Here is a 19,694-nt window from a genome sequence, read left to right on the forward strand (position 1 = left end):
AAAATACACTCACCAGATTGTTCTTGTCATTTTGTAAAATTGACCTCACATTCATTTTTATTTCACCATAAATTTAAAAAAAACTTCTTGACGCTATTTCACTGCTTATTGTCGCCCTTTTTTTTAACGTTCTTGACGCTTCTTGTCGCTTCTTGCCGGTTCTTGACACTTCTTATCGTTTTTTGTCACTTCTTGACGCCTCTTGTTGCTAATTAGTGTGACCCAGTAATAACAAAATTTTCGGTGGTCCGAAACATTAGAAATTTAAAGTTCATTATCATTATTGAAACTTGAACATGGATAATCATACTAAGAAACTACTATTATTGCTATGATATCAGTAAACAAATCATGACTTTCTAAAATTTTACAAATAATTGTGAAAACCAAATTCGTTCCCTTAGTAAAAGTATACCCTCATTCTAAAAATTATAACGTGTTACTAATTCCACTTCCGTATAAATATTGCGGCAAGTTTTCTTTTCGTCAGCATTTTACTTTGATTTTGACGAATTACTTGAGGTAACGGTTAAGACAGTAACTAAGGGCGTTTTATGCGACAGAAAGGAAACAACTCTTTTAATGAAAGTGAAGTCAAGTTTAGCCAAAATCTGTACTTATCCAATAATCTAGTGCCGACGGACTGCAATTGCAAATTTCATATTCAATCCCAAATGATTTGAACATATTGCAGAAATATAACATATTATGGACTTGTGTACCAGATTCCGATTCTGTTCACTCGGTGATTTGTTGCGACTCGATACTTATTTACCCAATCCCTTATTGACCTTAGATTTAGAAGCTACATGTAGTTATAATTTAGCCCCGTGCAGGTCCGGTTGCAGAAATATAACATATTATGGACTTGTGTACCAGATTCCGATTCTGTTCAGCCGGTGATTTGTTTTGACTCGGTACTTATTTACCCAATCCCTTTTTGACCTTAGATTTAGAAGCTACATGTAGTTATAATTTAGCCCCGTGCAGGTCTGGGTGTTAAAAGAATAGGCCTGCAGCAGCGCTAAGCTTGTCGTAAAAGGAGACTAAATAGTGCTCAGAAACCTAGCCGGGGCTAGGCGCTCTGCCCACAGAGCAACTGGGATGTGTGCCCAAGGTGGTGGAATGGGGTACCCCTGGCGTGTTACATGCTGGGGTTGTCAGGCTATATTACAGAAAACCTGACCGCAAACCATAGTGGTGCACTGTGTTGGGAAACATGCCACATTCCTCGCACATTAAAGAACCCTGCTGTGGTATTCGATAGGAACCTTTGCGCTCCGCCACAGGAGGCTAAATTGCCTGACCTTACCCATCCCCCTTTTTCCAGTGGCAATCAAAATTTGTCGACCCGTTTATCCTTGTGACCCATCCTTTTTTTTTTTTTTTCATTTCATGTTCATTGCCTGAATATAGCTGAAATATTGCTGCTCAGGCGTTAAACCCCAACAATCAATCATGAATTGTGCAAGGCTGGTTTCTTTCCAAATTTTGTGAGGCAATTCATTCCATAATGTGACTCCTCCATATCTGAATGAGTGTAACCCAAACTTTGTTGTTTTTCCAGTGGTATTTCTACTGTATTTGCCTTTCTGAAAGAATAAGAAGTATTTTTGAATTTAATTATGCATTGTATCATGTAAGTATGAAGAAGACTGTTTAGATAGTATTTTAAAAACATCACACTTTCTCCTGCAAAAATATACACCAAGAACATCAATCTGCTGTTCACAAAATTTTAAAAGATAAAATATTGAGAAAATCTATGTAATAAATAGGATAATAAATTATACCAGTCTGTTTGGTTGGAGAGTTACTTCCCTTTACTCAAAATATGAAAAAAAATAAGTCAAAGTCAGGTGTCTAAAAAGGTCTATCACACAGCATTGTACATGGATTATTTATTTTTAGAATGGCTGATTTTGGATTTGCACATTTTGGTGATGATGAAGAAAATGAAGAGGAAGAGGGACAAGGAGTAAGATATATATGTGTATACCTATGTCAATTTAATAATGAATCAAAAACTAATACAGATGAAGGAATATTTTCGTACTATACATCAACCTATAAATTGTCCATGGAATTTAGTTGCATAAATTATTATCAAGGATTGGTGTTGATAGTCATCATATTCAAATTAAAAAAAAAAACAGTTTATCAATATTTGGTATACTTTTTTGTAGTATTTTTCTACTACAAGAGATGGCCTGATTTTCTTAATTGATTGCTGTAAGTCTATGTTTGACCAAGATGAGGAAGATGAGGAGAACCATTTTCAGCTGTGTATTAAGGTCAGTTAGGGATGAAACATTTTGTTCTCAGCTTCTTTAGGCTAACAAAAAATAATAGTTGTTTCCTGCTACCAGCAAGAAAAAAAAATAGGATAGGTAGTTATTTTATTTTTCCAAAAAAAAAAAAAAAAAAGAACATTTTTAATTGGGTTGCATGGGAAACAATTTAGATTTTAAGTGTTTGAGCCAAAATGGCCATAAATTGTTTAGGGTATCCGGTAGGCATAAAAAACTGGGATAAATAGAGTAGCAGGAAATAGTCATATATATTTTTTTGCCTTATGTTACGTTCGGCCAAATAAAATTATACTTTGGTTTCCTGTTACCCAACCAACTCATGCCTTAACCCTCCCGACTGGCATTTTTTCAAGTTACCAAAAGACTACATTTTACAGATGGTAGTCAATTTTCTGTTTCCACAAAGTCTGGGTTGTTAATAATATGTTTTTGAAGTTGTTTTCTGTGAAATTTGGGAAAAAACATGTGAATGAGATAAAATAAAATCCTGAACTACTGACCCGTTTTTTTTCCGACATATAACAGGAGACAGGATATAATTTTATTTGGCTGATTTGATTGATTGATTTTGAATTTTATTATAAAATGTTCTTATTACTGTTGTATTCATTAATAACTGAAAATGTGGTTTTAACAATTAAAAATGATTTTTTTGCTTTAATAGAAAACATGATTTTAAACCATTCTACTGACGAAAAAAATGATAATTATTTGAAATATCTGATCTCAAACTTAGTCAACTGCAAAACAATATGATCACATAAAGGATTGCCAACTGTCCAAAACAGATATGGAGAAATATTTTTTTTTACAAAAATTAACCCTTGCATGCATGTATGTACAAAATAAAAAAAGAAAAAAAGTCTTTTCCTCCTTACTTCTCTGTTTAATATAGTTTGCATTGTTTAATATAGTTGGCATTTGGAGTTTTATAGTTAGGTGAGTGCTTTGCCAGATTCAATTCTTAAGTGGTTTCACTTTTATCTTCCAGTGTGCCAAAACAACCCTTCAAAACAAAATTATCAGTAGTGATAAGGATATGGTAGGAGTTGTTTTCTTTGGTACAGTACGTATTACCTTTATCTTTTTTATAATCTAAAAAGAATTGTTAAATTTTATTGTTTCAGAATATATTTGCATGGTTATATAAATCTCTGGAGCATGATAAATTTAATTGTTTTGATATGGAGGAAATAATTGTTTTCAGTGTTTGAAATTCACTGCTAACATTTATAAAGTATCTGATGGAAAATGTAAGATTTTTTGCTGAAAACATTATGGTATATGTTTTAATGCATTTAACGCATTGAACTATATTTTATAGGAGAAGGCTAAAAATCCAAGTGATTTCAAGCACATTTATATTTATCAGGTTTGTACATGTATGTAAACTTTCAGTGAAGGGTAATAGTTAAAACTAATCAACACTGGACCAAAACAAAAATAAAGTTTACAATTGTAAACAATTTTCTCCATTTCTTACTGAGCATTTTACTGCCATTTCAAATTTTCAGAGCTTTTCAATTTTTTTTTGGAAGAAACTGAATCTGCTTCTTGCTCAATAGTGAAATTTATATTTTAACATGCTCTCCAAAGCTGGAATGTCAGCAACCCAAATTTTACTATATTATGAAAAAATATTTTTTTTTAAGTATCCTGAAGGTGAATCTGTCTAATTTCTACAGGGTTATTATTAAACAAATTAACACCAACGACACTCTGTTTTTTGTGAATTATGAATAAGTTCTGAAATCTTGTAACATTTTTTTTTCACATTTTAGGAACTAGATCAACCTGGTGCTCCTAGAATATTAGAATTAGAAGATATGTTAGAATGTAAGTAAAAATTCAAAATCATCAATTATAGACAGAATAATTGTCAAATTCAGACTGTTATATTGAGTTAAAGATGTTCGCTGCTCATGCATGTTTAGTCATTTTTGTCAGATTTTCTGATTTCTCTGGTTTTATTCATTTCATGCAAAAATGTTTTTTGCCTTGTGACACCTATTGTTTTTCCACACCTTAAGATAAAACCTATGCAAAATCCAGGAAAATCCTTTTCCCACCAAAATTTAAAATGCTTTATACATCTCTACAATGAGCACATTGGCCCATCAGTTTTTAGCTCACCTGGCGATAGGCCAGGTGAGCTATTGCCATCACTTGGCATCCGTCGTCGTTGTCTTTAACAATTATACAAAACTCTTCTCCTCTGAAACTACTTGACTAATTAGAACCAAACTTGGTATGAATGTTCCTTGGGGTATCCTGCATAGAATAGATGTGGGGATTTTTGATTTGTCAAAAAACATGGCCACAGTTACTAAAAATAGAACATAAGGGTCAGACAGTAGTTTTTCACATATATCTCCTAAACCGTTAGCTTTAGCTGAATTCTGATGTGGGTAAAAGTGTTCAGCATGATGAGACCTATCTCTTGTCAAACTTTGGTTTTAATCAGTTGAGCCATGTTGGAGTTATTGCCCTTTTTCAAAGATTTTTGCTATTTTTAATGTTATTTCTTTCCAAAATCTTCTCCTCTGACACTACTTGACCAATGGAAATCAAACTTGGTATTAATGTTTCTTGGGGTATACTGCATAGAACTGATGTGGGGATTTTGATTCATCAAAAAACATTGTCGCCATTACTAAAAATAGAACATAAAGGTCAGACAGTAGTTTTTCACATATATCTCCTGAACGGTTACATTTATCCAATTTCTTTCAATAGCTGAAATGATCCATAGTATTAGGACTACAAAAGTCTTCAGACTCCTTGTAAGAGTTATTGCCCTTGAAAGGGGAAAAATACCTGTTTTTTTAATAGTTTTCAGTCAATATCTTGAAAACTATGATAGATTAAAAGAAACTTGCAATTGTTGAAAAGATCTTGTGATAGTCCTACCAAAGACTTCTTTAGTCAAAATTGTTGGACAAGTTCTTGTTTAATTTATTGCCTTTGAAAGGCAGAATTCAAGAAGGTGAGCTATTCAGGCTCCTGGGAGCCTTTTGTTTCTATTCATATTGTTCTTGCGTGAAAGATCTTAAAAGATTTTATTGTATAATTGTGCTGGGTGTCCATGCAAAAACCAGACATTGAAATTAAATGGATAAGGGAGATAATTCATTAATTTTGTAAAAAAAAACTGTTGTATGTTAGGCCATAAAAAAATATCCTTGGTTCTCAGGGCACTTTTTTGAAAAATGGATGAGGGAGAGAAGTATATATTTATATATGTTTTTGCAGTGAATGTCCATGAAGTCATTTTTTTTCAATAATGAAATTGTTATCTACTACAATTGTTGGGAAAACAGTCAAATATTGTTGTATTGTTGTGTTTTCTAGATAAAGACCTCATGGAATGTTTCACTCAATGTAATTTGCGTTTGTAGTGGAGTAGGTGTAAATTACCTTTTTAAGCGCTGGCTTGATTATGAATAGGAGTGGGTAATAGAGGAATGGATCTGCATTGGATGTGACCCAATTTCTGAATTTTGAGGTTAACGGAAACGAAAAAATTCTGGATTTTGAACATCAAACAAATTGTTATAGCAGTAGGCTTTTTAAGGATGTGGCGGTGCCAAGGATAACCAAGAACCAAGGATAAATTTTTTTATGGCCCTAGGGAATTTCTGAATTGTTTTCTGAGCTATCCATTGTCTCTTTAAAAAAATTTTTTTTTACTATTTGACATACATATGATATAAGCATTGCATTGGAACAAAATATTCAGTGGGATAAAATTGACCCTGTGCCAACTGTTTCATAGTATCTGCCTGATTTTTACCTGGACAGCCTCTTAATTGTTCTTATTTGATTGTATGCTTAGAATATATTTTTCAATAGCTGGTTATAGGAAGTTTAGTAAAGACTATGGACACAGCACAGCATTTTCTTTACATGAAGCTTTGTGGACCTGTCAGAACATGTTCTCTAACAGGTACTTATCCTCTCATTACATGGAAGTGTTTTTGTACAGGAAAAATTTTAATTCATTTCTGTAGAAATTTTGAAATTTGCATGTATTAAATGCCAGCATGAGTTGTAAACCATATAGTGGGTAATTTTTGCAGGTGACCAATTTCGTGCTTTGCTCTCTATCTTTTGCATCTTCAGATCTATTTGAATTGAAATTACATGTATATTATTTAAAATATCTGGATTTAAATTGGGCAAGCTTTTATTTTTGTGATTCCCACAACCTTGTGAATATAGTGAAAATTAGTACCTCGCAAAATTTTCCCGATAGATGGTAGCTACAATGTAAGTGATGTCTAGTCGATATAAAACAGGTATATAATTCACTTATACACACCTGTGCCTCACAACAAGGCTATTCATTCAGCTGATGGAAATAGAATCAATTAGATTTCATTCATGTAAATATACATGTAAGTTACAAATTTATATTTTTAAAACAATAAGCTATTTAGGAGCATTTTTCATTTTACTTAGAATAAGTACAAATAAGTTTCAAACAGAAGATATTTTTTGTAGTCCACAGAAAGTAGGATCAAAGAGAATCCTGCTTTTCACCAACAATGACAACCCACATGCTGGTAGTCAACAGTTACAGGTATATTTTATATTATTAAATTCAGGCTTTGGATAACATTCTTTTTAATGTTTAGCATTGGAAGTAGCTATATTGTATTAAAGCACATGAAATTGTGCTGTTGGAAAGTGAATCTGTCCATCCCACTTTCTGTTCCTATCTCTTGTTAGTGCAAAACCTCCTGAACAGTTGAAAGTTATTAGAAAAGTATCTGTCACTTCTCATGTTTAAGTTTTTTTCTATGAAGATGTCATATAAATGTTGGTCATGAAGGTTAATAACAAAATCTAGCCAGTAATCAAATGGAAATGGCAATATCAGGGTAAAAAAAACAAAAATTAGAAACCACTGCATTAGTCCTGACATGGTACAGGCATTTCAAAATGAAAGGTGGATTAAAACAGCACCCCCTTCCATTACAGTTCATTACATGTATTTCCAGTATATTTCAGCAAAAATGGGCAGCATGAAATTGCCACCAGTCAAAATCGGTAAAATCAGTTGTCAAAACAGTACAGAAGATATGAACAATAAATAAATGAAAATAAAAAGTAGTAAATTCCATGAAAATTATGTGAATCAAAAGTTTTAAATAGTCTAGAACTTTGGGGGGAAGGTGCATCAAGTTGAAGATGAAATAATAATATACAAATAAAAACTACAGGAAATTAATTTGTAGACATAATGATCTATAATCTGCTTGTCAGAAACAAAATAGTTTTCAATTAGATGTGGATATTGGAAATAAACTTTTTATGCTGTGTACGAGATGTATTTTCCTATAACCTTGGTCTAAAAGCTTGTCTCTAAGATGACAGTGGTGTCTTAAGAAGCCAAAATAGTTGCTAATAGCTCTGACGCACCTTAGTGACTAAGAAAAATAAAGATACCATATGCAGGGAAAGCTGGTAAATTACTGTACAAAAAAAGGACAATTTAAAATAAAAATTTCTCGTTTGTCATGTATTTTTGTACTTAGATGACTACTGTTGTCAAATTCAAGGTGAAGGCCAAAGAATGATGCAGAGGTAGCTGTGTCAGTAGTCTTTTTAAATTCTAGTTTTGGTGGATCAATAAGTAAAAGCCATTCTCAAAATTTGGGGTTATTAATGGAAAAAACATCATCAATATATTGATATGTAAAATTAATGGATCTAGCCTCTTTAACCTTCTTGTCTTTCACAAGATTTCAAAGCAACTCCAGTTCAAAAGAATAAAGAAATAGATCTACATGCTGAGGGGCACAATTAGTGCCTATGGGAATGCCAATATACTTGTTGAAAAATTGTCCCATATTAAGAAATTTCTGACGTATATATACCATAATAATATGCAATATTAAAGAAGTGTTAGTGGGTAATTAGCTGCTTTATTAAGATATTATATATTTTAACAGAGACAAGCTAAAACAAAGGCCAGTGATTTAAATGAGACTGGAATTGACTTAGAACTGATGCATCTGCAGCAAGAAGGAGAATCTTTTGATGTCAACAAGTTTTACAAGGTAGGTACCAATTATCTACACATAATGTATAGTAATTAGTTTTAACATGGTAAGGTCTAACAAATGGAGTGTTCTAAGCAGATGATGTGTTAAGGTTGCAATGTAAACTCCTGAAGACATGTTGTAAGAAGGAGACGTGTATTTAGAATTGAAGAGTATATTGTGGCTTCATTTACATGAAGGCATGATGCTATAGTTTATTCCAAAATATGATATGAAAATTGGTTGGTACAAATAAAAATAAAACCAAAAAAAAAGCAGTTTGTTATTTATTTTGGCATTGTTTCAGTATACTAGCAAATAAGAATTTCAAGCTTCTATATGCATACTCATTGGGCAAATTATTTTATAAGTTATGCTTATTGCTTAGCAATTTTCGTCAAGTTTTTTACAAATATTTTTTCAACAGGATTTGTTGTTCACTGCTGATGATGAGTTAACAGAGCTACCTGACCCTGCAGAAAAATTGGATGAATTATTAACAAGGTATTTGTGTTGGCTATTCCATAAAAAAGTGTGTCCTAGGGCAAAACACCCATGATATATATGGATACCACTATTCAAATTTTACTCCCACCAACACATTAATAAAACACCTAATGACATTTTTTTCTGGAATAGCCTTGTGCTTATTGGATAGCAAAATACCCAGTATAACATTGCTTAAGAAAAAAATAGCTCTATTGTGAGAGAAGTCTTTGTTATGTACAAAGAAATGCTTGTTTGGATAAGGAAAATTTCAGAAATGGTTTGAAATTCCTATAAACAAATTACAAGAGAAAAAAAATGAAAAGTCATTCATGCTTAGAATCTATTGCTTATTTGGTTTCTTAAAGTCAAGTTTGAACTGTTCAATGTTTGATTATCTATTGAAGGATATATTGTATATTTCAGAGTCAGAACAAAGGACCATAAGAAGAGGGCTTTGAGGAGAATTCCATTCTCATTGGGGAAAGGAATTAATTTTGGTGTAGGAGTGTAAGCTTGTTAAATATTTAAAGGACACCACATTTTGGTGTGTATTATGCGCACATTTTTACATAGAAATCATTTCCAGAACATATGGGTGTGAATTATACATCAATACATAAGAATTGGCCACGAAATTAAAGATTTCAGTACATGAAAAGACAAAGGCGTAATGTAAACAAACAAACCGTAAGTGAATTCTTACTGACAGGAATTTTATCCAATCATCAAATACATCTTTAAGTATTAAATTTTTAGTGATATTTTCTTCAAATTATGTTCAAATGACTAAATAACGTGTTTCAAACAAAGGTTTCCTTCTTATAAAGCATGGTTAGAAATTAATATGAAACAACTAAAAACCAAAAAATAACTAATTCCTTTTTTGTCACACTCTCCTTATCAAATGCTTTTACAGCTGAAAATGATTATTCTGATACTTATTTTGATTGTTTCTTACAATTTTCTTTCTTAAAAATATGTTTTTAAATGAAAAATCATGAAATTTGAGTTACAACCCAAACAGGAAATGTCTGATTTTCCCGACTTTTGATTTTGTTTTATAAGCCATTTTATACATCCTCTGTCAATTTTATCATGCTTCGAAATTAGAATTATTCAATTTATGTTGCTGCTGATGAATACATGATGTTTTAGTCAGCATAGAAGTTACTTACCTTCACATTTTCATAGGAAATACCTCATCAAGGTAAATAAATTGATCGATCAAGTGCAAAATATAAATTTTTGTGTCTTACAAAATTTTACTGCAACCTAAGTCTAAAAAACTTTTTTGCACACCTTTTAGACCTTCAAAATTGCACTGTGCACAATACATAAATGCGCACTGTACACACCAAAATATGGTAGATAAAAAAAAAATAAGAGAAAACATGGCTGTTAACATGAGTGAAACTTGTAATGATCTGTAAGCTTTTGTTGATTCCACTATTTTACATGGTGAGAAATATGCATTGTTCAGAAAACTAAACAGTCGGATACATGTGTACCTAAAATGTTCAAACAAGAATGCTGTTTATAGGTATACAAACAAAGAATTGAAAGGATGCTTGAAAAATAAGTTTTTGGTTCCCTACCTCATTTTGCTGATACATGGTAATCATAATTTTTATGTACATTCTTTTGTCTTTTGGAGTTATTTAAGGCATTGTATTATGTATCAAAGTAATGATTATACCCTTTTCTGCTTTTACATAGACTGTATACTACATTTCTCCATAATTTCATTGTTTTATCTACTTCTTGGATTTGCAATATCACATTATTGAATGATGTGATATGAAATAGTGAAATGAAAAATTTACTGTTGTGATCGGTTGGTGTAATTGTGATGCATTGTTGATAAAATCTGATTGGTTGAAAGCAACGTTGTGCATTTCTTATGTTGTGGTCCCGTAAGAACTGGTAACCTCATAGGCAGACGATTGCTAAGATTTCAGCCATTGCAGATGATAAATGTCATGTGGCCACATGATGTTGAAATTAAATAACTTGAGGTGATAATTTAATGTATTCAACTTTTACTCATTATGAAACCTATAAATATATATAAATTTGCATACTAATAAAATCAAAAATCCAAAATGTATTGTATAAAAGGTATTTCTATGTAGATACACCCTGGTTCGTCCATGTACCAAACCCTATGGAGTCAAACTGTCTAGAAATACTAATGAAGAACTCAAAACTCATACAAAGACTTATCTCTCTGTAAGTATATATAGTATGGAGATTTCTGATTCCTTTTTACATTTTAGCAACAGCTACTTCTGACTTTAAAAGTTTATATGATCTTTCATTATAGCAATTAGAAAAATTGTTACTGCAACACTGGAAATTTTAAATAAATAAATTCCAGGTATGTTCTACATGTAATCTATTGTTAACATTCTATAATTACTTGTCATTACAGTATATATGTCTAAATTTATAATTTATATATAAATATTTTGTTCTACTCAGGACACAGGAGAGGTACTTATGCCTCAAGATTTAAAGAAAGCTCAGACATATGGTGGAAGACGCATCTGTTTTGAAAATGATGAAGTTACAGAAATGAAGAGATTTGAAGAGTCAGGTAAACCATATGGAAACAATTAATCCAAAATCGAATAATAATTATCTATTATTGAAATAAATTCTGTGTTAGCAGTAATAGAAAATTTCCATTAGCCACACTTTTATAGGAATTAAGTCTTGAAAAAATATGTTGCTGAAGTCAGAATAAGCCAATTGTCAGTGTTTCATTAGCCACATTTAAACTCAACTAGGTTTTGGCTATGTTTTGCTACCATCTACAACGAGCACAGATATTTTCTTTTTCATTTAGACATATATAAAGCATTTATATCTGAAACACTATCATAAAAATTAGCTAATGATTTTTCTGATAAGTTGTTTTTGTAATAACTCATTGTTTTCTATAGAGTGAGAACCCTTTTGTATCTTGTGGAGGTAGAGCCTTTTGTATTTTATTGAGTTACAGCCCTTTGTTTTGTATAGAGTGAGATCCCTTTTGTATTTTGTGGAGTGAGAGTCCTTTGTTTTTTGTTTAGTTGGAGACTTTTGTATTCTGTGGAGTGAGAGCCCTTTTGTACTTTGTGGAATGAGAGCCCTTTGTAATGATCAAAATAATTGTTGTACTGTATCATTTCCATAGCTGTAAGGGTCATTGCATTGTTGTAGCAATAATTTCATAGTATAATTGTATAATTATGACAGAGAAAATTTGTATTTAGCAAATAATTAAACCTAGCAAATGAGAAGTTAATTATGAATAAATGATGTCTGAGTTGCTGCCCTGTCAGGCTGATAAAAGTCTGTAGAGGAATGACTGTAAAGATAAAATTACACAAATGATGAGTAATCGAAAGACATAGGGCAGATCAAATACTGTGATTGCCATTTTTCAGGTTTTTACTTAATGGGTTTTAAACCTAGGACCAGTTTGAAGAAATACTACCAAGTGAAACCAGGACAGTTTATCTATCCAGATGAAAATGTAAGAATTCATTTTTGATTCCAATTTTTATCTAACTGGCTGAATTTTCTGATAACTTCCATATTTGATTGAAAGTCAATTAGTTTACTAAAATTATTAGGACATTTTCAAAAAGCAAGGAAATACTGTGTTTGGACCAAAATTTTAAAAAGTTCATATCCAATAACATATGCTTATTATTAAGAAGAAAAACTGATTTAGTGCATTTTAAAAAACAAAGATACTTTTAGACAATATTTTTGATAGTTTGCTGTTTGGAGATGAATTGAATTATAAATGATTAGATAAAGCTTTCTATTTAGCAAAGGTTGTGAGTTATCTCCCATGTTGTAGACTAAATGTTGTGATTCTTTCAAAATGCTTGTTATTGTCCCCTGCCGCTCTGCAGTAGGGAACGTAAAAATACTGGTGTCCGTCCATTTATGTGTACGTCCATCCAGTTTCACTTTTAGAAACAACTCCTTGGATACTGCTTAATGGATTTGGCTAAAATTGCATAGGATTGTTAGTCACCATATGTATTTCATCATATTGCGGCACCATTTAGATTCATTAAGTTTCATAGGAGTTATGGGACTGTTGAGTTTGTACATGCTACACTTTGTGGGCGGAACACCTTAGATACCGCACAAAGGATTTTGTTTGAATTTCATAGTCACCATATGTAGTTGATGATATTGCCTCACCAATTTGGCAGGAGTTTTTGGACTGTGAAATTTGTACATGCTACCCTAGAGGAACACTTTGTGGACAGAACTCCTTGGATATGGCTCAACAGATTTTGTTTGAATTTCGTAGGATTGTTAGTCACTGTATGTATGGTAGTTTTGATTTGACAAATTTTACAGGAGTAATGGGACTTTAGCATTTTATACTGGCGGGGACATGGCTATGAGTTACTTGATTTTTGATATTTGTTAATGGGGTGACATTGTTTCGGTAATACAGTCAAACCTATTGACAGTCTATATTCAGCAATAACCTGTTTTTAAATTTTGACTGGATAAGATATCTATATAGTGCAATCTATGTCAAATTAACCTGTATATAAAGACCACCTGTCTTATGTGACCAGGATTTTGCTCTCCTAGAAGATCACTTCAGGCAGTTTTGACTGTATATCTGTTTTGTAGACTATTGAATTATTTTTCTTTACATGCAGACAGTAAATGGCAGCACTACAATGTTTTCTGCTCTACTGAAGAAATGTTTAGATCGAGAGGTCATGCCAATATGTAAATATATACCTGGGAAGAATTTTCCACCAAGATTTGTAGCTTTAGTACCACAGGTATGAACTTCTATTTTTTTCTTATTCATTACCATTTGGTTATATACAGTTGGCCAAACTTTTTTTGCAGCTCAATATTTTTGTTGGTTTTGTGTTTTTACTGTTAGGCAAAACTTCCGTAAATAGCCTTTTTTTTACTGACATTTTAACTAGTCTTGATTTGAATTTGCTTTTCCAAATCCTATTTTACAGTTTGAACATTTTTTTACTGAATATTTACAAACGATTTCAAATTTATATGTAATTTTGAAAAGGCAAGTTTTCCTTACTTTACTCTATAATACATCATTGTTGCTCAGATTTATAGTTCTTTGTCATCCATTGTAGACTGGCTACTTTCCAGAGTTCTATTTTTACATGAATACTGACATATGAAGTATTTTTTTATTAAAAAGAAATAAATTACATTATAGGATGAGGAGATGGATGAACACAAAGTGCAGATAACTCCTCCAGGCTTTCATGTTGTCTATTTACCATATGCAGATGATTTCAGGAAAGTCAAACTTGAAGATGCTAGTCGTGGTATGTAGTGCTGTAATAATATGTTTTGTGTTATGGACAGTCAGTATATCACATGATCTTCCAAAACAATACTGGACAAACGATCCATAGTATACAGTACATAACATTTAGATACTAGGTCATGTATCCAATATGCCTGCTATGTTCCTGGGCTCTTAACATAACAGATTTTAATTCAATAGCTCTATGAGTCAATTGGATGTTTTAAAAAATTTGGACATTGATTTTATGTCAAAAAACTATGTTTGAGACACTTGTTCTGTTTCATGTCAATGCTTACAGGAGGTTATTCAAACATGTACAGAAATTTCTTACATGTTGAAGAAAAAAGCAGGATCTACTTATGTGAATGTAGTTTTTTTCAAACATTTTATTAAGACCAGTTTCACTATTACATGTATTATTAAATAATGTATAATGTTTTTTGGTTGTCTGATAGTCCAACACAAGTTTTCTTCACTATTTTTCCTAACATATGCTGGTATTGAGCTGGTATTTGAGTCTAACACAATGACCTACAAGTCAAGTTTACATTTCGTTCCACTCTGCTGAATTATATGGACATTACAGCCTTTTGACTTCAAAAATTTCATAGAAATAACAGATTTCTGCACTTTTATCTGAATCCTTGCTGATATTGCTCTAATTGTTTCGGGTATGTTTGTCTATCACCATACGTTATGGATCAAGTGTATATTTCCTTCCACTCCGCTGATTTTTATGGATGTTACAGCCCTTGGAATTTGAAAATTTTGAGGGTCCACTAATGGATGTGCTTACTAGGGTTCTTTAATTTTAGAATAATTTTTTTTTCAACTTACTGCTTTGAAATTGTAGTCCAATTTAGTATTTCTTTATTTCAGCCAATACAGAACAAATAGACAAAGCAAAGGAAATGATCAAAAAGTTGGCTTTCTCTTTCAACAGTGAGAGTTTTGAGAACCCAGTATTACAGAAGTATTGGAGGAATATTGAGGCATTAGCTTTGGACAGAGATGAACCTGAGGAAATGGTGGATTATACTAGTTAGTATCTTAGTATCAGTTTCAATAAGTAACATTATAAATTCTAATGAATGCTTTAATTTACATTGGCAGAATCTGAGATGTAAGATGCTTGTGTAAATTGAAAAATTCCATTTTTCTACAAGTTTTACTGAGCATGTTAAACTGATTCTGAAAAAGGTGTTTTCAACATTTTTTCATTTATTTGTAAAAAAAACTATAGCCAATATATGATCATACATGTATATTATGCTGAAATTAAGCAGAATTAATAGTTTCAAATACAATGTACATGTTAAGCACCCAAATTTAAAACTATTCTCAACACATTTGATGTTGTTATGGCTTTTCACAAATTTAAATTGATTACCAGTTTTGTTAGTATTTTTATGTATCATTACAACCAATCTCAGGTTTAAACAAAAAACAATTAAATATGGAAATCATTAAATCAAGGAAATCTGAAGACATTTTGATTTAATGCAAAATTAATTTCAGTGCCAAATGAGGCTGGTATGACAAAAAGAGCCGGTAAACTGATTGATGAATTCAAAGATCTTGTCTTCCCTGCAGGTTATGAACCTGGAAAGAAAAGGGTACTTATATTTTTATTTTAAAGCTGCATTAGCTGCCATATTTATTCAGTTCTGATTCTAATGAATTTTGCTGATTTAATGAATTAAGTTTGTAGTCATGCAATTGAAGCAATAAATGCAGATAACACCTACAGAATATTGTGAAAGCAATGTTTTTTAATCAAAGAAGATCGATAGCTCAGATCTAATTTTTTTCGCCATTGCTTCCGAAGATTGCCGACAGGACAATCACCAGGTTAAAAATACTTTCGCCTTAGTTAGTAAAAAAAAATAACAATAATAGATACACAGGTAAGTACATGTCTTCTTTACATTTCATTTCATCTATTTCTTGATTATTTTTCAAATAAATAATGACAATTACTGACCATATTTGTGCCACATTATATCACAATACGTAAATTACAAAAGGATCATTGTGTTATATTCAAACTTTTTTCTTTTACGGCTCAAGTCCATCAGTCTTCCTTGCCATTGATTAACCACTTTCACTTTGCTATCAAAATTTTATACAGCAAATGTGTGGATTAAGGATTGATTGATTGATTGTTGGGGTTTAACGCCCGAGCAGCAATATTTCAGCTATATTCAGGTGATGAATTTGAAAGGGATGATAATATGAACACGAAATGATGATGAAATGAAAAGGAATGGGACACAATGATAATAGGATTGACAAATTTTGATTGCCACAAAGGGAGGGATGGGTAGGGTTGGGCAATTTAGCCTCTTGTGGAGGAGTGCAAAGTTTCCTACTCCTATCGAATATGACAGCAGGGTTCTTTAACGTGCGAGGAACGTGGCATCTTTCCCAACACGGTGCACCAATATGGTTGCGGTCAGGTTTTCCGTATTATAGCCTGACAACCCCAGCATGTAACACGCCAGGGGTACGCCCTTCTACCACCTGGGGCACACATCCCAGTTGCTCTGTATGCAGAGCGCTTAGCTAGGTTTCTAAGCACTATTTTGTCGTCTTTTACGACAAACTTAGCGCTGCTGCATGCATTATTCTTTTTACATCCGGACCTGCACAGGAACGTGGATTAAGGTCACCAGAAGTTACATGCATACAAATATATCTAGGTTAACTTTTTGTCTTGCAAAACAATAAATATATTGACACCTATTTCATGTTTTTAATGCATTTTTTTTTGTTAATATCAGATAAAATTATACAGGAAAAATGTACAATTTAGTAGAAATAATTCAAAGTTAGTGCATATTTTAACAGAAACAAAAATTACTGGTTTAAAGTGAATTTAAAAAGAAATATAGAACTATCAAACACATCAAGTTGTTTTTTTTAAAATGCATTTAAGTGGAGTTTTGTAGAACAAGTATTATGTGATCAATTAGATGTTTTAAATGTATAGAAATATTTTTGTTACAAGGGTTTATGAAAATAGATCATTTACCCACTACTTTTATTTATTTTCATCTAATATAAAAGATATCTTTCATTGTTTACTATGATTTATTCTCCATGATATTTACAGATTTTAACTGCATATAACACATTGCAGATTGTGAGTCTGTATAGCAACTCGGTAATTGTTTAAGTATAGGGGATCAATAAGATCAAGATTATTAATAGCAGATAAAACAATAAGTCCTTTTATCATGTTTATGGAAGTCAAGCATACAAGACTAGTTTCACATGCTGCCATATCAGTTTTCTCCCTTTTTCATTGTCAACTGTTTACTACTAAGGCTAATTCTTTCTGTGCCCTCCTACCTTTTCATCAGGTTCAAAGAGCATTTGAAATGTACATATATTTGCAGTGGTATTCTTTGGCACAGTCAATGTACAGGTATTGCTAATTGCTTATTGAATTCATTTCAATGAGATTTCATTTATTTTGTTGATAGAAAGCAGGAGCTGCTGCCGATCCAGCTGCCAAAAAAGCTAAAACTGAAGATGCTGTGGCTTCTATAGACATCAAAAAGGAGGCAGAGAGTGGCAGGGTTAGTAATTATATCATCTATATTTATTTGGATGTCCTTAAGTGTGTTTCGCTTGTACTTCTGTCTTGTTAGCATATTATACATTGCCAATTAAGATGGGTGCATATGGTTTTTTTTTCAGTTTGTGTGTCCATCCACATGTCTGTTATTCACTCCTTAAGTTTGTGTGTCCATTCATATGTCTGTTATTCACTCCTTCAGTTTGTGTGTCCATCCATATGTCTGTTATTAACCCCTTTGTGAAGCAGGTTTGTATTTGTTTTGATTTGTGTCCATACAACTGCAAACATTTATCAAGCTGAAATATAGTGTCCATAATAGCCAGTGTACAATGTCTTGTGGTTGTATGAAGCTGCACCAGATGGAGCATGATATGTATTGTTTTTGAACTGGAGCTATACCATGTTAAAACTTGACACTCTTATTCTCCATTATGAACTTATGATTTATATTTATGCCATTAGATGATTCTTACTGAGAATTGTGGAAACAATTGTTTTCCCCCTTGATAGTAGGACAATTTTCTACTATTTTACATTGTTTTTAAGTTTTTAAATATGCTGCATTCTTTGTATTTTTAGCTTGGGAAATTAACAGTTGCTATTTTAAAAGAACTGTGTAAAAGGCAAGGAATAACTCCAGGAGGAACTAAGAAAGCTGACCTGATCGAGGCCATCAATGATCACTTTGGTGTCTGATTGGAAGGGAAATAACTCTTAAATTTGCAGCATCATACAATAGGGGTCCTATATGTTGAGACCATTACTCACTTGTTGTGTTTGCAAAAGTTTACTGTGGCTCTCCACTTGTCACATGTTGTATAGTATGGTATAGTATGATGTCAGCACTCTGCGAGGAAGAAACTGAATTAGTTGAGTTGCTAACATACATAATATTTGAAAGCCAGTATTGATATTTAGGTAGAATGGCAGATTTTTATTTACTTTCAGTACATTTTTTATTGTTATGTTCATGGACAATGAAACAAAGAATGAACACCATTGTTGTTTCTAATTATTCATGATATATCTTTGTTGAACAATGATAAATACCTTTGTTGTGGATGGTTATTGTGAAATGATCATTAAACATTGATGTCAAAATTCTGGATATGAAAAAGTAAATGTAGAGAGATTCAGTAGTCAGTTGTTTATTTATTTGTTTAGATAGGAATTAAAGTCTTCATCCTAATTCTGAAAAAAACCACACATACAATGTTGCAACATGGATGAAAATGCTTACACAGGACAGAAAAACTAGTCATAGCATAATCATAGGAACCAAGATTCTATCGGATATAAAAAAATAACCAAAGTAATAAGTATAATGAAACAAAAGTGAATTAGCAAATGGGCTCTAGTAAAAACTGGGACCATGGACCAATTACACATAAAACAGTCGGGTAGATTCCTGAACTACATGTTTGCAACAGTCGATTAAGTCGTGGTTTGATGTTGAACTGATGGTTTTGTTTTGATCAACAATATATTAGAGGATATATAAAAGACATTTATTATAACACCAAGACATACAATTAAACCAATCTGAGTTACAGGGGAAAATGTACCAGAGATCACTCAAAGGAATTCTTACTTATTCAAAAATACTTAGAGAAAATGACTAATTTATCACTTACCATTAACTACACACAAAAAAATGTATATGACTTTGAAGGAATAGAGCATTTATAGAATAAAGACTGAACTTAATTAAGATAAAAGTTGAAAAGTTCATTTTGTATTCCTAATTAAGATCTTAAAATTACTGTATGTTTGTTTTTCTTCTTATACGACCCCCCAAAAATGCAGTGGTGTGTCAGTATTGTTAAATTTTTCACTTAAGTTGTAGTGGACAAAATGTCTTGAAATTTTAATATTTTGTTACATGCAGCTTTGAGGAAGCCTTCTATTTAGAAAGGGGTCACTGGTCCATACCATTCTGA

The 19,694-nt window shown here is 32.0% G+C and overlaps 1 protein-coding gene across 1 annotated transcript; it reads left to right on the forward strand.

The window, feature by feature from the left end:
• The first annotated feature begins 439 nt into the window (after positions 1-439).
• LOC148609207 (DNA repair protein Ku70-like) lies at positions 440-18,893 on the forward strand. Its single transcript, XM_088596448.1, has 20 exons — positions 440-522; positions 1,912-1,978; positions 2,187-2,294; positions 3,304-3,378; positions 3,637-3,684; positions 4,094-4,148; positions 6,165-6,258; positions 6,816-6,894; positions 8,270-8,377; positions 8,787-8,863; positions 9,272-9,355; positions 10,981-11,077; positions 11,330-11,444; positions 12,280-12,368; positions 13,531-13,659; positions 14,073-14,184; positions 15,048-15,209; positions 15,687-15,784; positions 17,657-17,752; positions 18,334-18,893. Exons 2-20 carry the CDS (start codon positions 1,913-1,915, stop codon positions 18,448-18,450), a joined length of 1,809 nt encoding a protein of 602 aa, XP_088452574.1. The 5' UTR covers positions 440-522; position 1,912; the 3' UTR covers positions 18,451-18,893.
• Positions 18,894-19,694: the final 801 nt, after the last annotated feature.

The sequence above is a fragment of the Perna viridis genome, chromosome 8 (genome assembly GCF_037379345.1).
Source record: "Perna viridis isolate PV_CMFRI_1.1 ecotype Kerala chromosome 8, ASM3737934v1, whole genome shotgun sequence".
Taxonomy (NCBI): domain Eukaryota; kingdom Metazoa; phylum Mollusca; class Bivalvia; order Mytilida; family Mytilidae; genus Perna; species Perna viridis.